General features: G+C 40.7%; 1 protein-coding gene across 1 annotated transcript; it reads right to left on the minus strand.

Moving 5' to 3' along the window:
- Window positions 1-822: 822 nt before the first annotated feature.
- On the minus strand, window positions 823-26,871 carry LOC120592821 (zinc finger protein 665-like; the record flags this gene model as incomplete). Its single annotated transcript, XM_039850491.1, has 5 exons — window positions 823-2,844; window positions 11,628-11,756; window positions 12,204-12,330; window positions 14,860-15,011; window positions 26,784-26,871. Coding segments are annotated over 5 exons (2,451 nt in total), but the record flags the coding sequence as incomplete, so codon positions are not given.
- Between the last annotated feature and the right edge of the window lie 181 nt (window positions 26,872-27,052).

The following is a 27,052-nucleotide window of genomic DNA, read 5'->3' on the forward strand; positions in this document are numbered from 1 at the left end:
CTGCAGTATGCATTCTCTGTTTAAATACAAGGTGTGATCTGTTATGAAAAACAGCAGGAAACATTAGATTAAAAAAGGTTTCTGTGCAGTATGGGTTTTCAGATGTATAGTTAGGTTTGAATGCACACTAAAGGCTTTGCCGCACTCATTACATCTGTAGGTTTCTCTCAGTATGGATTCTCTGATGAGTGGTTGAGGCTTGAATGCACACTAAACTCTTTACCACACTCATTACATTTGTAAGGTTTCTCGGTATGAATTCTCTGATGTGTGGATTAGGCTTGAATGCACTCTAAACTCCTTTACCACCTCATTACATTTGTAAGGTTTCTCTCCAGTATGGATTCTCTGATGTTTACTTAGGCTTGAATGCGCACTAAACTCTTTACCACACTCATTACATTTGTAAGGTTTCTTTCCACAATGAGTTAAACGATGGTAAACTAGGCTTCCTCGCAAACTATATGCTTTGCCACACTCACTACATTGGTAAGGTTTCTCTCCACAATGAGTTAACCGATGGTAAGCTAGGCTTGCACGCAAACTATAGGCTTTGCCACACTCACTACATTGGTAAGGTTTCTCACCAGAATGAGTTAACTGATGGTAAGCTAGGCTTGCACGCAAACTATAGGCTTTGCCACACTCACTACACTGGTAAGGTTTCTCTCCAGTATGCAACTTTAGATGTGTAGTTAGGCTTGAATGAACAGTAAAGTCTTTACCACACTCACTGCATTTGTATGGTTTCTCTCCAGTATGAATTCTCTGATGACTAGTTAGCCTAGCACGCATAATAAAGGCTTTCCCACACTCGTTACATTTGTAAGGTTTCTCTCCAGTATGGATTCTCTGATGTTTACTTAGGCTCGAATGCAAACTAAACCCTTTACACCCACCTCATTACATTTGTAGGGTTCTCTCCAGTGTGGATTCTCTGATGTTTACTTAGGCTCGAATGTACACTAAATCCTTTGCCACACTCATTACATTTGTAAGGTTTCTCTCCACAGTGAGTTAACCGATGGTAAGCTAGGCTTGCACGCAAACTATAGGCTTTGCCACACTCACTACATTGGTAAGGTTTCTCTCTAGAATGAGTTAACTGATGGTAAGCTAGGCTTGCACGCAAACTATAGGCTTTGCCGCACTCACTGCATTGGTAAGGTTTCTCTCCAGTGTGCAACTTCTGATGTGTAGTTAGGCTTGAATGGACAGTAAAGTCTTTACCACATTCATTACATTTGTATGGTTTCTCTCCAGTATGGATTCTCTGATGACTAGTTAGCCTAGCACGCATAATAAAGGCTTTCCCACACTGGTTACATTTGTAAGGTTTCTCTCCAGTATGGATTCTCTGATGTTTACTTAGGCTCGAATGCAAACTAAACCCTTTATACACACTCATTACATTTGTGGGGTTTCTCTCAGTGTGGATTCTCTGATGCTTACTTAGGCTCGAATGCACACTAAATCCTTTGCCACACTCATTACATTTGTAAGGTTTCTGTCCAGTATGAATTATCTTATGATAAGTCAGGCTTCCCCAGACACGATAGGCTTTTCCACACTCATTACATTTGTAAGGTTTTTCTCCAGTATGCAATCTCTGATGTACTCTTAGGTATGAATGCACTATAAAGGCTTTCCCGCATTCATTACATTTGTAAGGTTTCTCTCCGGTATGGATTCTCTGATGTATAGTTAGGCTCGAATATGAACTAAAGTCTTTACTACACTCATTACATTTGTATGGTTTCTCTCCAGTATGGATTCTCTGATGACTAGTTAGCCTTCCACGCAAACTGAAGGCTTTGCCACACTCACTGCATTTGTAAGGTCTCCTTCCAGTATGGACTGCCTGATGACACTTGAGGCTTGAACGCACCCTAAAGGCTTTACCACACTCATTACATTTGTAAGGTTTCTCTCCAGTATGGATTCTCTGATGTGTAGTTAGGCTTGAGTGGACAGTAAAGTCTTTGCCACACTTATTACATTTGTAAGGTTTCTTTAAAGTATGCAATCTCTGATGTACACTTAGGTTTGAATGCACTCTACAGGCTTTCTCGCACTCATTACATTTGTAAGGTTTCTTTCCAATATGTACCGACTGTTGGTAACTGAGGATTGAAGGCATCTTAAAGGCTTTGCCACACTCATTACATCTGTAAGGTTTCTCTCTGGTATGCATTCTCTGATGTATAGTTAGGCTTGAAAGTGCACTATAGTATTTGCCACACTGAGTACATTTGTAAGGTTTCTCTCCACTATGAATTCTCTGATGATTCATCAACCTTGCACGTACCCTAAAGGCTTTGCCACACTCAGTACATTTGTAAGAATTTTTCATGCACGCTTTCAGATCTGTCAGTATTGAAGGAAGCATAGAATCATTCCTATATACAGTAGGAACAGTGGATTGAACCCTAGGAAAAACTCTTTCAAGTGGAGAAACAAAGGAAGTATAGTCGATAGACTTCTCAGGTGGATTACATTCATCAATGTTCCCTTCAGTTTGAAACGTCGTCATATCAGCCTGATGTGACTGAAACCTCTGTCCAAGCCCGTTTTTAATAGGCTCCTTTCCAGCACGCTCACTACCAAGTTCACCTTTTCTATCAGTGAGATGTTTTCTAGGACTTATAGACATTCCTTTGTGATTGCTTTCATCATTTCTCTGCTGACAAGCAAAATCATGCATATCTTCCTGGATTTCTCTGAAGTAAAAATCTTTGATTACATGGCTTTCACATCTTCCAAATATCACTGTTTGGTATTCTCCTCCTTTACTACTGGGTTTTGTTGGTTTCAATTTCTTGATCACATATGAAGGACAGAGATCTAAAGAAATTAAAAACACATATTTACCCTACTAATTAATTCATCTCTAAGTAAATGTTTCTTGTTGATATCTAATATTACACCACATTATACTCAACACAGTTATGTAACTCACTGAACATGATACACAATCTTCTAAAATAACAAAGAAATAGGTTTCTTTACAACAAAATAGTTGTCACATGCAAATCAAATGAATTTAAGAGTAGGCTAGTTTCAATAACCCTATGATAAAAATACTCATTGTGAAAATTTATATTAGCTTTCAAGGAAAAGGTATTTCCCGTCATGATTCCAAAATACATATCAGCTGTTAGTAACAATACCACAATCACATAACTGAGGAAAAACATACGTAATACATATTTTTACATACATATTCAACATAAATGCTAAAGATAATACATTGTAATTGTGAATCATCCAAAATCACATTACCTAAAGAATAATCTAAATATAGAGCCATCTGAAATTATACAACAAATATACTATTGAGAAAATTAAAGCGTCAATAATTCATGTCCAAAAAAAAAAAAGTTCTTAGAAAAATAAAATAAAATGAAAAATAAAAATTAAAAAATAACAAACTTTCCTAAATATCTGTCATAAAACTATCTGTACCCACAAATACTGGCATTTGAGAACATCGAGAAGTCATGCATATTATCTATGTTGCATAATGAATGTGAAAAACCATCATTTGTATGTCACAATAAAAATTAATTAAAGAAAAAAGGATTCTAAGAACCCATGAGAACACTAACAGTAAATAATAGGTAACCATATTACAGAAATTGAACTCTCTCGAACTCTAAACATGCTCCCTTCAGAATGAAAAAAGAACTTCTGTTTTAGAAAAAGCACTGTTTTAGTATGAGAATTGGAAAGTAAGTGGGCATCACTGACTTCGAAATATCAAGTCAGGAAAAGACACAACATTATAAAGAATATTAAAAGGAGACAAAACTCACTGTTGAGATTTTTATGACTGCTCTATAACAGCTGATTCATAGAGCGATTCCCTGTGTATACAGGCCCGTTTGCTCGTCCAGTATATTGGACCACAATATATGAAATAGAATCTGTGCCTTGGCAATTAAGGTGAAGGTAGACATTTCCAAATAAAAACATAGAATATGATGCAGGCAAGAGACTATCTCATAAGAAAGATGCCAGAAACTTTTGAGTCTTCAGCACAAAACATGCAATATCCTTAGCCATCTAACAGTACTAATGTGTTTTAAAAAGACTTGTGGGAAATTACCAATACATATTCAAATAACAGCAGTAGACTCAGAGGGTTTAGGGACATAACCCTAGTTTCCATAGAAAATGACAAAAACAAAATTGGAACCTGGACCTACAGACTCAGATGACATGTTCAGATCCACAACTGCCCACCTAGGCAGTACAGATCCCAAAGGCTTAGAGCAGGAACTTAGAGAAAAACACTTATTAGTACCAGGAAGATAGAAAGATACTTCCAGGGACATACGAAAGCTAAGCTGTGTCACTACGACAACGTTACACAGCCATTGGTCCTGGAAATGGTTTTTGGCTGACTCTTGAAGAGTTAAAATATCTGAACACACCTCTAACTTGTAAAAAGATTAAATGACTAAACAAAACCATTCAAGAAAGAATAAAAACAACCACTACAAAATTCTAACTTTTAAAAATCAGTAACGCCAATCTCTCTCAAATACCTCCCAAAAAACTAAAGACAAGGAAACCCTTCTAAATATCCAGGAGGACAAAACTGCCCTAATAGCAAAGTGAATAATAATGAAAAGATTATTGATGAAAGCACAAACCAAGTTAAGTAACACACTGAAAGGATCATCCACCATAACTAACGGGGTTATGTCCTTGGAATGCAAGGTAGTTTCCACACAGAAAAATCATTCAATGTAACATAGCACAGTAAAAAGATGAATGAAAAAAGACACTTGAACACCTCAACCGATGCAGCAAAAGCATTTGAGAAAAGTTAGCTTTTCATGATTTAAAAAAACCCTTCAATGAACTAAAAAGAAAAATCAAGTCCCTCAATGTAAAAGAGGACCTATATGACAAGCGCACAGCTAACAACATACTGGTGAAAGACTAAAAGCCTTTACTCTAACATCAGGAACAAGTCAGTGATACCTACTCCCGATATATCTATAAAGTATGGTATTGGGAGATCAGGGAAAAAAATGGCACAGATGATAGAGATTTTATTCATGTCCTTTGTGACCACATTGAAGTTGTGACAGAAACACAGAACAAAAAGGAGGCACTCACCTAGGGTCTAGATAAACAAGGCTTATGACTAAGGAGAGAATTACAAAATCACTCTGCACCAGTAGGAGGTTTAAGGAGGGAGCTGCCGGGTTCTGAGCGGCTGAATGGGACAAAGGCTGTGGAGGCGGCAGCTGGCAGCTGCAAACACCTATTAAAAGGGCCATGTCCCCAAGCTGACTTTCGCGGTGACGGATCTGCTTGGTCTGAGCACCAGCGCCGGGTAGGCTATGTGGGGGGCACCAGGGACTTACAGGGAGACACTGAGTTCTTGCAGTGAGGGCCAGAGAAAAGGAGCTCTCCCTGGCAGAAGTGCTGGCAGTATCCATTGTTCCTCTGTTGAGCCCTCCCCCATCCCACTGTGCTGAGGCAGCGCCACCAGAGAGGTCATCAAACTGGAGAGGTCATTCAACCCAGAGGATTCCCTGAAACTCGGCTTCCCCCAACTCAGGGCCCTTCCCAAGCCACATCTAGTTGTGTCCTCAGCCAGTCTAATGCTCCTTATTGAGCAGTGCCAAATCTCACACTGGTAGCAGTGAGCTTTGGTTTCTGTTGTGACCTCTTGAGGTAATTATAATCACATCATTTGTGGATTGCTGGCTGAATCTTAATAGGTGGCCCCGGAGGGACACAGGCTAGGGCTAAACCTGGCCTGCAGCTACATCCCTCTCAGGACTATACCACTGGACACTTACTACACAAAGCCACACTAATAATACCGGGAGAATTAGGAGCTTTGCTTAGTACAAAGAAACAGACACGGAAAGGCAGACAAAATGGGAAGACAAAGAAGCAGAAACCATATGAGAGAACAAAACAGAGATCCACGAATAATGGAGTTAAGCAATCCAATAGATGCAGAGTTCAATACACTGGTTATAAAGATACTCGATGAACTTAGGGGAAGTGTAGGTGAATTCAGTGAGAACTTTAACAAAGAGTTAATATAAAAGGGAACCAGTCAGAAATGAAGAATACATTATCTGAGATGAAGAGTATATTAGAAGGAATCAACAGAGTGGATGAAAAGATTAATGAACCACTGATATAGAGGATGGGGAAGCCAAGGATACCCAATCAGAATGGCAAGAAAAAAGAAGTCAAGACTATAGTAATTTAGGAAGCCTGTGGGACACACTTAAATGTAAAAATATCTGTGTTGTAGGGCTACCTGAAGGAGAAGAAGGGGAACAAGAAGTTGAAAGCTATTTGAAGGAAATAATGATGGAAAAATTCCCTAATCTAGTGAAGGAAATAGACATACAACCCCAGGAAGCTCAGAGAGTCCTAAAAAAGAGGAACCCAAAGAGGCCCACACCAAGACACATTATAATGAAAATGCCAAAAGTTAAATACTGAGAATCTTAAAAACCGCAAGAGAAAAGCAGTTAGTTACCTATAAGGGAGCACCCATAAGACTGGCAGCTGATTTCTCTAAAGAAACTTTGCAAGACAGAAGGGCATGGCACAAAATATTCTACACGATGAAAACCCAGGATCTACAACCAAAAATACTTTATCCAAAAAAGCTAGCATTTAGAGTGGAAGGACAGATAAAGAACATTCCAGAAAAAATAAACTAAAGGAATTTATCAACATTGAGCCAGTATTACAGGAAACGTTGGAAGGACTTCTTTAAGAAGAAAAACATGTTTCAAAAACATGAATAAAGAATAATAACTACATTCCTATCAACAAGTACCTCAAATGGAAAATTAAGTGCTCCAACCAATAGATAGGGTAGCTGAATGGATAAGAAAACCACAGTCGAAGATATGCTGCCTACAAAAGACTCACTTCAGATTAAAAGACACACACAGACTTAAAGGAAGGAGATGGAAAATGGTATGGCCTAGATGGATCCAGAGGGCACTGTACTGAATGAAAAAAGGTAGATAAAGGATATATGTCGCATGATTTCACGTACATATGCAATCTAAACTACAAAATCAACAACAAAAACAGAAATAAACTCATAGGTACAGAGAATATTTTGAGGGCTACTAGATAGGAAAAGGGTTGGGGGGATGGCGAAAAAGGACAAAGGGAGTAAGAAGTACAAATGGAAAGTTCCAAAATAGACATGGAGATATAAAGTGTAACATATGGAAAATAATAATGTTTCAATAAATATGTCATGAGGAAGAAGTGTACTAGATTTGGTGGGGTGATCACTTTGTGAGTTATATAGATCTCTAATCACTATGCTGTATAACTAAAACCGATATATTATTGCCTGTCATCTACAATTGACCAAAAAAATAAAAATAAAAAGTAAAAACAAAATATCATTGAATTGTACAATGTAAATATGAGCACCTAATTGTCTATTATATTTCAACAAAGCCGGGGGTGGGGAAGTGGGAAGGTACTGGAAGTTCTCACCAGAACAAGCAGGCAAGAAAAGTAAATAAATGTTGAAAGATGAAATAAAAAACGTAAAATTCAATTTGAGTTTTATACACTGACAAAGAACAATCCTCTAGACAATTCCATTACATTACCGTATCATAATACAATAAGCAAAATAAAGTTAAATTAATATAAGCAATAAAATAAGGTAACAAAAATGAAATGAAATAGAATAAAAAATTTAAACCCTTATGTATAACCTTACACAAGGAGGGAAAGATCTGTGTACTGTCAATGAAAAGCAATACTGGAAAAATGTAGACAAGACATAGACAAAGGCACAAAGATATTCCAAGTTTATAGACAGGAAGACAATATTGTTAAGGTGTCAATAGTAGCCAAAGTAATCAACAGATTCAATGTAATATTTAGGAAATTTACAACAGCTTGTTTAGAAGAAATACAGAAATCCATCTGAAGGTTCAAATGGAATGTCAACACTCTCTAATTGAAAAAAGACTTAAGAAATGAAAATAAAGCTCACGGTTCCATATTTAAAAATCTGTTACAAAGCTAAACTAATCATAATGTTGTACTAGAATAAAGACAGAGAACAGCAGAAAAGAACAGAGAGAGGAGTCAGAAATAAGATGAGGTAGATGAAACCAAATGATACTTCATAGGGTTGTCAAGATCACTCAATGGAAAAAAAAAAAAGGCTATTCAACAAAAGGTGTTGATAAAACAGGATATAAATATAAAAAAGAATTTTGAACAATTCCTTACATCACATGGAAAACGAGAGTAAACACAGATAAATTGAACTATGTCAAATTAGAAACTACTGTGCATCAAAGACACAGTCAATCGAGTAAAAAGCCAATCCATGGAATAGGAGAAAATACTTGGAAATCATATATATTAGAGAACAGTTTACTTACTATGTCACTGATTTGTGGAGAAAGAATAAAGGCAAGAACGGACAGATGAAGACATACATTGAGAAACTTATGGGAGAAGGGCCAGAAGCTCCCACGCCTCTGGCAACATTCCACTCTCCCCAGTCACCACAGATTCACTAACCTGGAACACTCTCCTTTTGGGTTTTAGGGAGGTCTCATTACATAGGAATAACTGATTAAATCACTGGCCATTGGTGATGAAACTCAATCTCTAGCCTTTCTCCCCTCCTAAGAGGTCACAGGGTGAAACTATAGTTCCGACCCTTTAATTCCATGGTTGGCTCCCCTGACAACCAGCCTTCCAGTTGTTGGGGATTTCCAAAGTCACCTCAGATACAGAGATGTGACTGAAAGGGGCTGGTTATGAATAAGACCCCTATTTCACCTCTAAGGCCCTGAAGAGACTGTAGGATATGAGGACAAGAGACCACGTGTTGTAACAGGAGATGACCCCATTGCTCTCACTGTGCATGGAATTCCAAACTTTTGGGGCCTGGGGACTAAGGCCATATATATATATATATTTATAATCATAAATCACAGTATCAATTAACTTCTACACTCAAGGTGAACAATCAACCCACACGCCTTGATTAAAAGTGGGCGAAGGATGCGAGCAGACATTTCTGTAGAGACCATGTACAAAAACATGAAGAGATGGTCAGTACAACTAATCGTGAGGAAATGCATATCTCAACCACGATATTGCCAGACTCCCATTATGATGGCTACTATCGGAACAACTAAAAATAACACGAGTCAGAGAGGATGTGAAAAAATGGGAATTCTTATGCACTGCTGCTGGGAAGGTAAAACCCGTTAGGTGCTATTGAACCCAGCAGGGCAGGTCCTTGAAAAGCAAACACTGAAATATCATCCCCTATAGACTGAACGTGGTATCTCTTAGAGTTCCAATGCTGAAATCCTCCAAATGACAACGGTGAGCTTGTGGGAGGCAACCAGGTCACGAGGGCAGATCCCTCCTGAGGAGCAGTAGTGCCCAAGCACTCAACATGGATTCGAATGGAAAGAAAGATGGGAAAAATTCATCTTCATGTGTTTGCTTAAAAATGTTATTTACAGAACTTTAGAAATTTTGCAGAAATTACAGGTTCTATAAAGAACAACGGGAAAGAAGTTTCAAAAATGAAAAAAATGGGGTAACTTTCCTGAAAAATACAATAGAATATTTAAGCATTAATACAGTATACCAACGTAGACACGATGGTTCAAGACAGGGTGAGTATTATTAGAAAAGAATAGTTGCATCAAGACATAAAAATGCAGTGATACTTACAATACACTCAACAAATTATAGAAAATTGAAAACATTCTATGGAAACACCAATAACTCTCATACAACCATGACAAATTTAATGTGCCTGGGATTAAGAATGGGGCATAAAAATTATCTACATAGTCTTGAGGCACTGGAAATTCCCAATTTAAAATGTGTACTGAATCTAATTGAAAAAGGAGTAACTTAATATGAGGTACTAAGTCAGGTGAAAAGAAGTGGAAAAATTAATTAAGAACATCTTTTAAAAATATTCTAAAATAAGTTTAGGATCAGGGACAAGGGCTGAGGCACCACACGAAATACTGTCATATATATCAAACAATGTCTGTTGCCCAATGCCACCCTCTCGCACAGAAAATATAAAACACTAGAGTCATCAAACATATAAAACTGATGACTAAGTAAAACTCAAATTCATTTACAATGAATAAGAATCTATAACATGAAAGAAGCAGTGGCTTAAACGAAAACAAATGATGGTAACTTCACGGAAGCATCATTCAACTTCCTAAGGTCCCTAAACAAGATGCTTCAAAACTGTACCCGCTGAGGCAGCGTGCAGAGTGACACACAGGGGATGAGAACCGTGGCATGAACGATAGCTTAGTCAGTAGCCTCAAAGATAAGAGGCTGTGAACTTGGATAATGTTCTCGCAGGAGAACTTCTACCCTGTTTAGTACGTGTGTGTGTGTGTGTGATCAACATGATCACAGTGTTCCGGAGAGATGCTTACTGACATTCCGGAAACTGCAAAGAAAATTGAAAACACGTATCAGTCAGGCTGTCTTGGTGTCCTGGGACATACTGACTGCTCTACGGAGCAGCAGAGCAGCTCCTAGTGCAGCTTCAGTGCATAGCGGGATAATACTGAAACATATAAGTCAATGTATCTCCATCAAGCATTTTCCATGACTGCAGACACTCACTCCATAAGAAAGCCCACCAGGAGTTGTCCATCCCCTATAGGTGGATACCAGCGAAGGATGGTGAACTATCAGACCATAGCAATGTATAGTTCATGGGCAAGGTTCAGAAGCAAATCATGCAAACTACAAATATGAAATCTGGAAGAGTCTATATTCCCAGATGAGGCAGTGAGGTGCAGAGAGAGGAGTACGAGGAATGGGGTAAGACACTGCTGGATTGTGAGGGGAACGCGTGCGCCACCACAGACACCATGCTATGATCCTGAAAGATTGAAATGAGCTCCCAGTGTAGGACTAGGAACTGAAGAGACGCTCTGTTTGTCCACTGTCTCTAGTGATTTCCTAATAACAGGTACAGAAGATCCTACCCACTTCCCTGTGACACATACCTGTGAAGTGTAAAGAAAAAGCAGAAGGAGTGTCTGAGGGTCCGGAACAGGTGACAGAGCACCAGCGAGCCCTGTCTAGAGCACAGAATGGAACGAACAGACAGTGCGTCCCCTCTTCTGATCAGACCTTCCAACCACAGGAAACGGGGATGGGACTGGAACTGGTCCAGGGGGTAGGACTGCAAGGCCTCAGCTCTGCTCTGTACAGACTGAGAACTGAGCACCCGATGAAACCCAGTCCAGAAGGTGAGACCAGGGGACAGAGACTGTGTGACAACTCGCCCCAAACTCCTGAACTCAAGGAACCAAAGACATCACAGGGGTCACAGATCAGTGTGTTGTGAGTACAATGAAGACTCTGCCTTCCTCTGTTGGAACTGCAGCCCCACTGAGGGTGAAAGGATACATTTCATACCCTGAAGGACAGAGTGGGAAGCTGGAAAGAAGAAAACATTTTCTTTGAGGGATCGCCAGAAATAAACTTCTGTTTGCCCACAGAACTTTCTCGCTTGGGCGGGTCTGCAAACACTATGAAGACTGCATACTCCTCTCCCTCTTCTGAGCTCTTACCTGTGTTCACGCCTTCGATATGTTCCCGCCGATTTGGCTCTTGTGGTATTTTCCACTCGCTCTCCAGAGTCCAGGGTGCTTTCCCTTGCTCCAAAATGGAGACAATATACAGATCAGACACAGAAATTCCTGCACGTAAGAAGAAAGGAGCATCAAGACCTGTATTCTTCCAGAATCCACAATCTCCGTTTAAATGAGGAATGAAAGCAGTACAAATGATTCAAAAACAAGATTCCCAATCCATCGACTCTTCATCTTCTTCTGTGTATAGGGACCAGTGTCATATGCAGATAGGAACTCTCTTCCAAAAGCTACTGAATCAATACATGGGGATAGGAATCAAAGAATGAGATATTTTAAGTTTGCCACAGGGCTTTACACAAACTAAGCCCCAGAACAACCTCTAATGTGTCACAAAGTGGGCAGATCATCTGAAGAAAGGGCGAGGCTAAAGTCTTGATGCCACCTTATCAAGTCTTTCATGTCTCAGTAAATGGAGCTTCGATCTCTGTCACGCAAGGGAAAAGGATGAGACATGCTGGACAGATCCTGACCTTGGAGGGAAGTCATCCTCACCCAGGAAGAGCAGATTCCGGTAGCTCTCCAACATCACCTCCCTGTACAAGGCCCGCTGAGCTGGTGACAGGCATTTCCACTCCTCCAGAGAGAATTCTACGAACACATCGCCGAGTGTCAACCGTCCCTGAAAGTAAATACATTTCAGCAAGGGGAAATGGTGACAGTTCTTATCTACGCACAAAAGAGAAGGGCAGAAAGATGTAAAATCAATTCAAGTGCAGAGTTCTGAGAGATCCACATCAGATATTTTTCAGCAAGTTATGTGTAACGTTGGTTTATATTACTTTCCCGTAAAAGGTTATGATAGTACAGAAGTCAGGGAAGGCCTCTCGTTTTTGCAAATAATACTTGAAATTACAATTAAAATTCAACACTGAGTGTCTACACAGAAGGGTTAGATGTTCTACACACTGAGTGACACTCAGTGTCTAGATGAGCTAGAGCATGAGCAGTGTCGTCAGAGATGACAAAGTCCACAGCATCTTTTAAAAAATTCAGACTCTTAAATTGTGATGAAAATAGCCATGACAAAATGTTTTAGAATATGTCCTATGTGCATTAGTCTAAACGCTTTACATATTTTAACTTGTTATCGACATAACAGCTCACTACAGACAAATCTGTTCCCATTTTACAGAGGAGAAAAAAATGTCACAGACATTCAAAAATTTCAACTCAGCTCAAATTCTAAGATTTGATCAAGCAAACACCTGAACTCAGGTGCTGGGGTTTAGACCAAACCTAAAAAAACAAAAGTTACGTAACAGACAAGACTTTATAGGTACACTATCAAAGCATTCTCTTGAGAAAACTTGAAACAAGTTCAAGGTTAACAACACTGAGATACATATTAAGGTCATTACGTTTGCATGTGCACACGCACGCACATAACATGATATTTTTGCTTCTAGCGAAAACTAACATGAAGTTGAAAAAGAAAATTTAGATCATGGAATATGTTTTAGATATCATAACTGTTATAAAAATGTAAAACTTAAGAAATGGTATTGAGGAAATTTCAGGAATTTTCATTTAAACAGCTTTCTATTTCTGTAAATATGCTTGCTTTCTGCCGATAAACTTGCTGCATCCAAGGGCTTCTGTAAGAGCGCCCTTGCACTTTGCTCAATTGGTGAATTTAACTGTTTGCACTTCAGCAGCTCTCATTTTCTGCAACAATTTGTTTACTGGTTACCATAGCAACTCTAGCCCTTCTGCTATGTAACTACTTGAAGTCTGCATAGTAACTCCTGCTGTATGTAACGGTTTGTGTTCTATCTGTCCAATCAGCTTGTGTAAAGTTTTCCTATACAAAGAATGTTTCTACCGAGTACACTAGATCTTCAGAGCACTAGCTCCTCTGGGACCGCGCATAATAAATCCGATTTCTCCTTCTCTCCAAGTTACTGCTTGGTTTTTCGTTAGATTGGTTTTGGGAATTTTCCACAACATTTTTAGAGGCCCCAGCGAGATTCCAACCACGCTGGCCCCTTGAGCTGCTGGTCTGGCGGGTCAGCCAGACCGAGACGGATGGGAACTGAGACAACTGAGGAGACGTGTCACCTAAATATTTTGGGTTCTCTTTCGTATCAGCGCCCCGACTCTCAGGACGGCTGAGCTGCTCAACTAAAGTCCGCTCATAGGAGGGAAGGACCAATTCACCAGGAACAGCTACAGGAGGAAAAGGTACCAAGGTAAGATCAAAGAGGCAGCGCCAGGTTAGAGCAAGAGGAAGTACACAAGGTAGGATTAAAGGGAGCAAACTAGCTAAGTCAGTCAGGTCCCAGAACAGCCCCAAAACAGCCCCTCTGTCTGAGGAAAGAGGAGAAGGAACACCTCCTGAAAGTCTTCAGAGCGAAGACATTGGTCAGGGAACCTGTGGTGTAATTGCCAGGTTCATCAGGAGTCTCTACGGAGGCAGAGACTAGGAGGAGTCTCCCCAGTGTGGGAGGCGTCAGGTTGAGGGACGGACCCACTAGCTGAGGGTAAACCCTGCACGTATACTGGTGGGGAGGGGCAATGTTTTAACCTGATGTATGATTGTATAAGTGAATGAGCAGCTTGACCGGCCTGATCTGTCAGGTACGAGTTTGTAGCTCCACGGCTGGGCACCCTTAAGGTCCCCTAAAGGCCACGGAATTCATTTGGGCTCACTCTGCGGGTCCGTGGTGAACGGCAAATGATCTATGGTGGCATCGGGCTAGCGCCCAATTGTAAGTCACAAAGCTGATTCCACTACAGCTAAGTGTCACTTAAGTTCCCCGTGAGGAAACATGGCCAGGTGAGTACCTGAATGGCCTCCCCTTCGGAGAAGGCACCCCAGTCTTGTTTGTCTTTGCGTCACTGTCGCAGGGTGAGAAGACTTTGGTCAACACTAAGAAAATGGGGGAGTTCCATCACCCTCCGGAGAGCAACCAGGCGCCGTCTGCAAATTAAGAGGAGCGGCTGCTTGCTCTCCAACGCACATTGTTAAGGAATGGTGGGAGGTTGCACGAAAGACAGTGAGTGCTGACTGACTGAGATGTGGCCTGCCATGAAGCGAGAGTTGAGCCCGCGGTTCTGTGGTGATCCTCATATGGTTTACGGTGGCCCCACTAGACCTCCGTGAGGCATCTACTCCAGTGGTCCAGGTTAGGGGTTTATACCGACCCACCAATGCTAAGAGGCGCCTTAAATTCCCACAAGGGAAGCGGCCAGAGATGGACGAAGCATGTGGTGTCCCCTCCAATTTCCTGACCCTTCCACATTCCTCCTTTTGTGGCGTAATTGTTGTCTGTCGTGGGAGGTGCAGGAAGTACCTCAGATCTGTATGAAGGAATAAAGAAAGTGTTAAAGTAGGTTTGCGAAGAGAATTGAAGGAAAGGAAGGGCTGGAACCAGAAGGAACGAGAGGAAAGAGTTTTTGGCAAAAAAAGGTATAAGGTCTGGTGACTTATCTTGAAGGAAGAAGGAAAGGTGTTTGCCTCAGAGTTGGCTATTGCTGAAGGAGTGAAGAGACAAACTGAAGGAATTAGCGAAAGAAGGTTCGCGGAAGTAGGTTTGTGAAGGGAAACTCTGAGAGGAATTTTATAAGAGGAAGAGTATAAAAGAAAGTTTTGGGAAGAGATAACGAGAAATCTTATGAAACAAAGCAAAACGAGGTTGAAAATTTAAATGCCGAAAGTAATCCGATGCAAGACTGGAATTGTGTTCCCATGTTTCTTAGAGTATCGGTGTGCTGCTAATGTTATGAGGTTTTCTGACTAAAGAATAAGGATTCTGTACTATGTCAAAATTAATTTCGGTGTCTTACATTGCTTTAACCAGGTTTCTGGAAAGCTTCCTGCAAATATGGGATGAGGTTCTTCTAAGTCAATTGTCTTAAACTATATGTTGCAAAATTTTAAGGAAGGCTTCTCAGAGGAGTATAGGGTCAAGCTGACCTTGGGAAAACTTCGTATTCTTTGTGAACTTGAATGGCCCGCTTTAGGGGTAGGCTGGCCCTTGGAAAGGACCCTAGAGGCCTCCCCACAGTGAGAGCAGTGTATTGGATAGAGGCAGGGACCCCAGGATATCTAGACCAAATTCCGTACATAGACACGTGGCTGAAGACCACTATTATGGTGTTCTCTTGGGTCTGGTTCGGCGCAAATAGGCAGGGACAGAATAAGGAATTTGTGGCCCAATCGGCTAAGCAAAAAAACAAGGTGTCAGCAAAATTAATCCACCAAGGGGGCCTTGAGAAAGAAACTATCTTCCAACAGTCGTACACCCCAGTAGCTCCATCAGTACCCGCGAGGCCACTTTACTATCAGTTGCTGGACAGGCCTCCACCATCAGTGCCTACACCGCCCCTACCACCCCAAAGCCCCGGGTTGGCACCATGCCCTCCATCAGGTTTACGTTCGACTCCTCAGATCACTCCACCTGGTGTGTAGGGCTGATGTTTCACAAGGAAGCACAGACTCAACTCCAGGGCCAGCTCCATGATACGTTTCTAGTCCGTGACTCCTCCACCTTCCCCAAGGACTATGTACTGTCCGTGTCCAAGAATGCGCACTTTTCCCACTACCTCATCAACTCACTATCCAAACACTGTTTTAAGATCAGAAACCCAGAATATGACCATTTGCTGGCCTTGTTAGAGTTTTATAAAACTCTACCTGAACACCACGACCCTGATAGAGCCCACTCCCAGGTATCTAAGGGCATTGGAATATGTACAGACTCTCTATGACTTTCCTAGGAATAATACTGAAGACCTGCCCTTTAAGAAGGGTAAGATCCTAGTGATAATAGAAAAACCTGAAGAACAGTGGTGGAGTGCCCAGAACAAACATGGCCAGGTTGGAATGCTTTCTGTCCCTTTTGTTAGAAAGCTTGTGAGATTCCCATTACAGGGAAAACATTATGAAAAGTCCAAATTAGAGGTAAAAGATGGGACTAGGAAGTCAACAAATATGTCAAAAATGACAGAGATACTTCAAAGGCCAGAAGAATTGCCCACGGAGCTTTATGAGAGACTGTGCAATGCATTCCGAGTGTATATTCCTTCTGACCTTTTTAACCCTGATACACGAGAGAACCAGTACATGGTCAATGCAGCATTTGTAGCTCAATCCTTCGCTGACATCCACTGCAAGTTTCAAAAAGTAGAGGGCCTTGCTGAGATGAATAATACCCAACTACTGGAAGTTGCAAACAAAGTGTTTGAGAATCGTGACCAGGAGCCCAGGAGGTAGCTGACAAATGGATGAAACAGAAAGCATCCCTGTTGGCAGCTGCGTGGGGAAATCCAGGTCTAGCACAACTGACTGCTACCCCAACACAGAAGAGAGAAGCCAAAAGGAGACTTCCACTACGCCGCAACCAGTGTGCCTACTGCAAAGTGGCTGGACATTGGAATAATGAGTGCCCCTACTGCGAGAGAACACCTTAAGGAATAGAGAATTCGATCAACCTTGTAAAGGAAAAAAATAGCCTAAGCCAGCTGTCCAAGAACTTATTGGCCTGGCTGAAAAACAATCAGACTAAGAACGACTGGGCTCCCTGATCCTAGGCCCCCAGGATCCTACAGTCACAACAGAAATAAGGGACCAAGTAGTGACTTTTATGGGGAACACTGGGGCACAAATCACCTTTACCTTAGGGAAGCCCACCCGTCTCACACTAAGGGGCCAGTCTGCTTTAATGATGGCTGTGATTGTGCCAAGGGAGGACAAATAGCATCTTCATTCTTCTCCCGAAGAACAGGTGAATCCAGCCAGTCTACTCAAAGAGTTCTCTATTGTCTGGGCAGAAAATGAGGGCCGGGCCTAGCCAAAAATTGCACACCCAGTGTGGTAGATCTGAAGCCAGGGGCCATTCCTGTCACACAAAGACAATATCCAGTATCACGGAAAGCACACATGGGGATTCGGGACCATATCCAATGCTTGTGCAAGGCTGGAATTCTAGTTGAGTGCCAATCACCTTGGAACACTCCACTCCTGCCAGTCAAAAAGCCCGGAGGAAATGACTACTGCTCCGTCCAGGACCTCCGCACCGTCAACAATGCAGTAGTCACTATCCATCCAGTGGTCCTAAGCCCATACGCTCTTCTACCTGCTCAAGCAAACTGGTTCACATGCCTCGATCTTAAAGACACCTTCTTTAGCCTCCGGTTATCACCAGTCAGCCAACTTTTGTTTGCCTTCGAGTGGGAAGGCCCACACTTCTGGAGAAAAGCACAATTAACCTGGACTCAACTACCACAAGGCTTTAAGAACTCCCCCACCCTATTTGGTGAAGCGCTGGCTGCAGATCTTGCTGCCTTCCTCAGAGAAGCCTTGAACTGCACATTACTTACTAGCCAGCCCCACCCAAGAAGACTGTTGGAAAGGTAGTAGAGCTTTGCTAGCCTTACTCTCCATCACAGGATATCAGATATCATGGAAAAAGGCTCAAGTCTGCAAGCAGGATGTCAGGTACCTTGGATTCATCATTTCAGAGGGGTGTCGGGCACTTGGACATCAAAGGAAACTGGCCATCTGTTCACTACCTCGGCCAAACACCAAAAAAGGAGTCCGTGAGTTTCTAGGGGCAACCAGATACTGTAGAATCTGGATACCAGGTTCTTTCGAGATTGCCAAGCCGCTCTCTGGTAAAGACTCCCTGGTTTGGGACTCCAAACAGGAAAAGGCTTTCAGAGAAATAAAGAAACTCTTAACCAGTGCCCCAGCATTAAGACTACCAGATGTGACTCGGGACTTTAGTCTCTTTGTACATGAGAAAAATCACACTGCACTGGGGGTCCTCACAACAACCAGTTGGGCCATGGCAACACCCAACTGCATATTTGTCAAAATGGCTAGATCGGTAGCTGCGGGATGGCCACCGTGCCTCTGAGCACTAGCTGCCACAGTGATTTTAGTCAGGCAAGTGGACAAGCTTATGTTACGAAAGAATGTAAATGTAAAGGTTCCTCATGCTGTAACTGCCTTAATGAATAATCAAGAACATAAATGGCTGATCGATGCCAGAATAACTCATTATCAGGGACTGCTTTGTGAAAACCCACGAGTCTATCTCGAAACTGTACGAGCAGTGAAACCTGCTACGTTTCTGCCCACTGAAAAGGGGTCTCCCAACCATGATCATAAGGAGGCCACAAGCAAGGTTTACTCTAACAGGCCAGACCAGACAGAGGTTCCACTTTAAGACCCAGAACTAATATTGTTCACAGATGGCAGCAGCTTCATCCATAAAGGACAGCAAAAAGTGAGCTACACAAATAACAACTGCCAATGAGGTAATCAGAGCTGAGGCTCTACCACAGGGGTGGTCAGCACAGCAGGCTGAACTATGGCCACTCACCCAGGCACTGCGACAAGCTGAAGGGAAACGGGCCAATATCTACACTGATTCAAGGTAGACCTTTGCTACTTCGCATATATAAAGGACCATTTAAAAGAAAGGAGATTACTAACCGAGGGAGAAAAAGAAATTAAAGAAGAAATCTTCCAACTGTTAGAGGTAGTATGGAAGCCTCACATGACCTACAGACCACAGAGTTCAGGGAAAGTTAAATGCATGAGCCAGACCCATGGAACAACTACAGCTAGCTTTATTAGGAAACCTAAGACCCCACCCTAATCAAGGCAGAAAAGGGAAAGAGCTCCATGAAACTCCCAGCAGGCAGGGACTACATCCATTCTCAGCAGGAAGCAGATAAAAAGAGACCTCCCGTCCCACAACATCCATATTAGTAATAAGAGGTGGGGATTCATAGCTCATAAAGAAGAGTTAAAAAGGGAAAAATTAGTTAAAGGGGTTTTGGGTTCTGCCTGCAAAGACACTGAGGTCATCCTATTTTAGAAGGGGCCTGCCGTAATCTATCATACATCCCAAAAGGCCTTCAGGTTACCCCCTCCCCCCTCAAAGATAAGGAAGTTAGAAGGAAACTAGATTAAGAGCTAACCTAGAAATGTTCCAAGACCTTCAAGCTATAGGGAAGGTCTACCCCTTCCTCAAATGAAAAGATAAATTAAACTTTAGAAAGAGCCCCCATCCCTTTAGGGAACTGGGTCCGCTCCTATTTCTAGGAGATAAAGTATAGGTTAAAAATTGAAAAAAAGAGCCACTCCTACCAGCCTGAAAAAGCCCACGCATTGCTATATTAACAACTCACACTGCCATTAAAGTTGCAGGTGTAACCCTGTGAATCCATCACACCTGGGTGAAGGAAGCAGCGTCTCCAGAACAACAGGAGACATAGGTTGTAGAACCTCTTTCTAATCAGCCACTCTAAATCGCATTCTGGAAGCAGCAGAAATCCACTTGAAATCGTCGGCCCTGCTCTGGCCACATCCATCCAGAAGCTGGCCAGTCTGCTCACGGCAGAAGCTTGAAGAATTTCATCACAGGACTCCTTATAATTGGACTTTGGGGAAGGAAATTAGAGCAGAGGACTGTGAGCTATGTATTTATGTCACCAAAGGAGGTCAGAGAATTTCTACAACCTTAATTTTCCGTAGCTACTATGAATGTCAACACTTTTCATATATATTCCAGAGCCGCGCTGGATATGGCAGGATTTTCCAACTGCTGGACGTGGCAGGTGGCATCCAAACAGATACCTAAGTACAGAAAAACTTGTAGATAAGGTAAGATAAGGAAACTCCCTCAGGAAAAGTGTACGCAAAAGAGAAGAAGGGAGAAAATACAGATTATAGCCTGGCAGAATTTGAGAAAGCATGTGTCTTAAATAAATTTAAGGAAAAAGCTGTCACAGTCAGAAGTAAAACAGAATAACAAGGGTCAAAGGCGCAGATTCAGCAATTTTAGATTTCATACAGGGAACTTGTCCCTAGTTCCCAGAGGAGGTAACTCTAAATAGGTAACTATAAATAATTAGATTTAGGAAGAGAGTTACAGAATGGAAGAAAAGTATGTATGTCCTCACAGTTCCTCATGTAGAACGAGTTGTGCTTATTAGTCGCGTGTCCTATAGGCTACATAGGAAGAGGACACCACCTATGAGAATGAAGTGTATTTTAGAAAAGGGGTAGCTCTATCAAACTACTGCACCCAGATACACAAGCTGTTAGAATTAATCATAATCAACCCCTTGAACCCCCGTTAGAACTCTAGAGAGGTATTTACAGTTGGTACTGACAAAACGGGGCTAAATGTTCAAATTCGTATTAAGGGTCAAGTACTAGACTATCCAGCTCAAGCCTATCAGGTTTATAAGTCTTTCTACAAGGAAGTAACTGAGCTCCAACCCCCACTGTCACAATCAAAAACTTATCAGAATGACTGAAGGAATAGCTCACTCCCTGAATATCACTTCCTGCTATGTATGTGGGAGAACTCTAGTAGGGGTAGGTAGCCATAGGAAGTTACTGAATTAGTTCTCACCCAGGCAATACCACATATAATGGCCCCACGTACCTCTAATAATAGTGAATAAATTTTGAAACAAACTATTGTAGAACAATACTGCCTGGCCAGAGGTAGAAGAAACCTCATGAAGTCAGTCAAAAATTTAAGTTGTTTAGGCCAACCATATTATAAGGCCACCCCCAAGTAAAGCGTGTAGTAGAGAAACAAGGCGAAAAGAAACCTGTTAGCCAGATTTCCAGAACAGAATAGAATCTGGCAGAACCCAGGCAGGGCCCAAAACTGAATAGGCCCCAAATAAGCTTTACTAGATTTGTAGAAATGAGGCCTAGGACAGCCTCCCCAATAATTAGGAAAGAAGCTGTGTAAAAACCTTCCTCCTTCCTCTTACCTCTGAAAACAGGGGAACAGATTAGTCACCCAGTCCCAAAACCCTTACAACAAATAACAAGAGAACTTCAAATAGGGGAAACTAATAGATTGGGATAGTCTGAAGAAGTGTCAAAGGTCAAATATAATTATTACGCTCAGAGAAATAAAGAATGCAAAAATAATAAATAAATTAAGCCAGGAAGTTTGTGCTCTAGAAGTAATGCCAAAAATTAAAAGGCAAAATAAAGATTTAGGTAATAAGACAAGTTAATGCTAGAAGAAATGCTACCAGATTGGATGTAATTAATTGCCAAAGAATTATGCAAACAATAATTGCTAGAATTCAAATAGGAGACTGGAAGAATGAGTAAATCCTCCAGAGTGAATAATCCAATACTAAAGGCCTGTCACTTAGGGTAGATTTTGGGGATATCGTACCTCCATTTGCGTGTTAAATCGAATTATATGACTACAAGCAGTTTTAGAAATCATCACTATCGAAACAGGAAGAGCCCTGACCCTCCTAACACATCAACAAACTCAGATGAGAAATACCATCAATCAGAACAGATTAGCACTAGATTATCTATTAGCAGCAGCAGGAGGCATGTGTGGAAAATTCAATCTCACCAACTGTTGCATACAGATAGATGACCAGAGCCAGACAGTTGAAGACCTTGTCAGAAGAATGACAAAACTAGCACATGTGCCTGTACATGTATGGCACGGATAGGACCCCAATAACCTCTTTGGAGGTTGGTTCTCTGCTTTTGGAGGCTTTAAGACTTTAATTAGGATAGTGTTCCTCCTCCTCGGTACCTGTCTACTTCTGCCTTGCCTGTTGTCTCTTGTTGTCTGATCGATTACCTCCTTCATAGAGGCCACAGTAGAGAGAAAGACTGCAACAAAGATCCTTATGCAATGGAATTACCGGTTCTGGGTCCAGGGAGATCAAAAAGATAGTCAAAAAGGGTGATGCCCTATAAAAAAATTTAGAGGGGCATTAAAAGGGGGGAATGAAGAGGATATTTCATGAATTTTCACTGAAAGCTAAATAGCTTTCTTTTGTAAATATGCTTGCTTTCTGCTGATAAACTTGCTGTATGCAAGGGCTCCTGCAAGAGCTCCCTTGCACTTTGCTCCACTGGTGAATTTAACTGTTTACACTACAGCAGCTCTCCCTTTCTATAACAATGAGTGTTTACTGGTTACCCATAGCAACTCCCACCCTTCTGCTATGTTACTACTTGAAATCTGCATAGTAACTCCTGCTGTCTGTAACGGTTTGTGTTCGAACTGTCCAATAAGCTTGTGTAAAGTTTTCCTATATGAGGAATGTTTCCACTCAGTGCACTGCCCAGATGTGCAGAGCACTAGAGCTCCTCTGGGACCACGCGTAATAAATCTGAATTCTCCTTCTCTCCGATTTACTGCGATTTACTGCTTGGTTTTTAGTCGGATTGGTTTTGGGATTTTCCTGCAACAGCATTGTTTATAAAAACCATACAACTTTATAAAAAACCATCCATGCATACATGCAAACCAATTGACTGAAACAAATCAACTGACTGAAAAGACTTGTCTCGGAATATGTTGTTGGACGACTTCATACATTGCCATTTTTATCCATGTGTATTTGAGCATCTTAGGTCAATAAAAATTTATCTGTGGTACTTACTTTCACTTTTGAAGACTGTAAAGAACGCTAGTAAAAAAATTATACAAACTGAAAACATGGACTATTTTAACTACAAGTTCTAAAAGTACTTGTTGAAACATATGAATACAATTTTATTCATTTACATTTAGACATGTAGGCTTTCCCAAAAGCCAAATAGTGTATTGGTTTATTCTACTCATAAAACAAGGATCTGAGATTTTAAGAATTATTAGTGTTATGCATCAATTTAACAGATTAAGATTTCAAAAATTCTCACATTTGCGGGCACTTGAAAAAAAATTCTTAGATAACTAGAAATCAGAACAAAAATGAAATTGGAGAAAAACCTGTCATTAACCAGGAACATTTTGCCAGATATTTGGAAAAACAGGATACATTTTCACTGAAATTACAGTAAAGAAAGGTGGCTGGCCAGAGCTCCTACCTCAGCAGAAACCAGGTAAGAAAAGGAGGAAAAAATTGACTGAGTGGGACAGAGAGTCAAAGAGCTGCAACTGTGAAAATTCACAAATCGAAGGATAAAGATTGGCTAATAAGGAGGGGAAACAAGACATTCCAAGCAAACTACAGCCTAGAGAGAGCCAGGCTCATGGAATGGAGACAAAACAAGTTATAAGACAAAAACTAACAACAGGCAAAGGACATTATGACATAAAAAGGTCCATTCTCCGAAAGGTTCTAACAATTATATATAGAGGTGCATGTAACCTGAGAGCTCCCAAGTATATGAGGTAAATGTTGACAGAAATGCAGGTAGAAATAGACACCAGCACGGTAATCATATGAGACCTCACTATTTCAGTTTTAGTCATGGATACAACAACCAAACACAAGACACATAAGGAAACAGAACACGTAATATCCCCACAGAGCAATGGAGTCTAACAGACATGTACAGCACACTACAACACCACCAGAAAACACATTTTTCTCAAGCACACACAAAACATTCTCTTTGACAAAGCATGTTAGCCACAAAAGAAATATTGCGATCCTAAAAAATATCTTCTGTAACCACAAGGAAATGACACTAGAAACAAATAGAAGAAAAAAAGAAAAACCCACAAAAAAGGAGAAAATAAACAAGTCTTCTTTAACAACCAACGGATCAAAGTCACAAGAGAATGTTTTAAAAATCTGGATGACAATAACAATGAAAATACAACAGATTAAAGTTTACAGGATGCAGTGACAGCAGCACTAAGAGGTGCTAGTGATAAGTATTTACATAAAAAAAGAAACCATCTCAAATCAGAAATCAACTCCTACTTCAAAAAAAATAAATAAATAAACCTTGTTTTAGTAGAAGGAAATAATAAGATGAGAACAGAGGTAAATAAGGCTACAAAATCAATACAAACAGAACCAAACTAAGAGCTGCTTTTTTTTGAGTACATTAACAAATTTACAAACCCCTACGTACACTAAGAAAAGAGAGAATCTTCAAATAATTCGAATCAGAAAAGAAACAGGGTCCACTAAAACTGATATCATAGAAATTTTTTAAATGATTTTGAGGGTAATATTAACAATATCATACAAAAAGATTACATAACCTAGAAGACAATGAGTAAATTCCTAATAACACACAAAAACCAATCATGAAAAAATTAAAAATGTGAACCAAATGATAACTAGAGAAATTCAAGCACTATTAAAAACATGCAACAAAAAATACCGACTCCTAACAGATGGCCTCACCGCTAAATTCTACCACTGATAGAAAAACAACGATAATCCTCATAAACATCTTCCAAAATATTCAAGAATAAACAGTTGCAAACTCATGCTATAGAGTCTGCATAATTCTAAAAGAAAATCGAAGAAAGGTGAAAGAAAAAAAAAACACAGACTAATATCCTTGATCAGTATTGACGCAAAACCAAAATACTAGTAAAACAAATTCAACGGCACATTAAAACAATTATGCACCATTACCAAATGAAATTTATTCTTATCAGGCAAGAATGTTTCAACATACAAAAATCAATCAATTCACCCACATTAACGGAATGAACACAGGAAAAAATATAATCTCAATTAATCCAGAGTAGCCATTTAATTAAATTCAATAACCTTTTAAGAAACCATTAATAGGAAAAAGTACCTCGACATAATAAGCCATATTTGAAAAGAACACAGCTACAGTCATACTCAATGGTGAACATCTAAAAGCTTTAGCTGGAAAAAGGCAAGGATGCATATTCGTTCATACGCATAAGGATGCATAAGTTCAACAAGTACTAGACGTCCTAGTCAGAGTAATTAGACAAGAAAATAAAAGTTAAAGACATCCAAATTGAAAAGAAATTCTCTTTTCCACATGAAATGAGCTGACATGTAGAAAACCATAAAGATTATATACACAAAAATGTAAAAGTGAAAAACTATTTTAGATAAGTTGCAATGAACAATCTAAAAACTTTTTAAAAATCCAATTAATAGTGCATCGTAAACGATGACATACATAGGAAGAAAAACAGCCAAGACACTGAATGATTTTTATATTCAAAACTACAAAAATTGCTAAAAGAAATCAAAGGAGGTACAGAGAAATAGAAAGACGTCCCTTCCTCATGGATTTCAGGACAATATTGTTCAAATACTCATGCTACCCAAAGTGTTCTACAGCTTCAATGGAATCCCTATCGAAATTCCAAAAACTAATTTTGGCAGAAATAGTAAAAAACACACTGGAATTCACATGGAATCAAACAAACAAAAAAGATCCAGAAGAAACAAGACAGTCTAGAAATAAAAGACAAAGGCTTCCCTTTTTTTGATTAAAAAACATATTACAAAGCAAGTGTAATCAGGTCGGCGAAATACTGGCATGAATCCAGATACGTGAACAAAAGAGAATGCCCCACAGAAACCCCTGCACATACACCAAGTGATTTTCAACAAGAACGCCAAGACTGCACCACAGAGAAAAGTCAGTCCGTTCAATAAACCGTGCAAGGAAAACCGAGTATCTACATGCAAAAGAATGATGCTGGAACCTTAGCTGCATCAAACAATAACTCCTTTTATGTCCAAGGATATAATCCGCAGGCTGAAAATGCAACCTCCGAGAAGTGCATGTGACAATCAATAATGACCTAAAGAATCTCCAACTGTCAGACATGACAGTTCATTTCCTATTTTAAAATGCATGATGGAATAAAACACCCACTGTCACCGATGTCTTTCTGCGAACTTCCCACTCCATTCCTAATCACGAAGATTATAAAGTCAGTGGCTCATTCCTTTAGCTTCATATGCATCATAAAAGCAGTCACCTACTGCTCCCTTGACCAGATCTGAGGTATCTATGTGCAGTATCTTTTTTCCTGGTTGACAGAAAGGTGACAGTGCATACTGATGTGGCCCCGAACAATCCCCTTTGCCCAACCACACTGATGCAACAGGGCCCACATCCCGTCTCGAATCCAACAGGGTGAAGCCCTGCCCAGGACGATGCCCAGTGGAGCCTCTTCACAAGTCCCTTGTCACTGGATCGCGGTGAGAGGGAATCTAAGAGATGAGAGGGACTAGGAAGACCCAGGTTGAGTGTCAAGAAACAAAAGTCAGGCAGGACAATTCAGAGCCAGAGAAGATCAGCAAGTCAAAGGGCATTCCTGGGAAGGACAGACACAACAATCAACTGAGAATATAACTTACCTGAGAAAGAGCCATCGCTGACCCCTTTGTCTTTCCTCCTCCTCCACCGCTGGGCTTCTTCCTCAGGCAACAAACAAGTCTTTACAAGTCAATCTGGAAAGTTGAAATATGCCTTTACCAACATACCTCCTTCCTGTCCACCACCGATCACACAAGGAAGACCTCAGCATGTGGAAAACATGGTGTCTGCTGCCCCTGGCACAAGACGCATTTAGGGTCAGTAATTGCTTCTCAGAGACCAACAAGCGAGGCTGCCTTCCTGGTAACAT

Source organism: Pteropus medius, unplaced genomic scaffold, assembly GCF_902729225.1.
Source record: "Pteropus medius unplaced genomic scaffold, Ma_sr-lr_union100, whole genome shotgun sequence".
Classification (NCBI taxonomy): Eukaryota; Metazoa; Chordata; class Mammalia; order Chiroptera; family Pteropodidae; genus Pteropus; species Pteropus medius.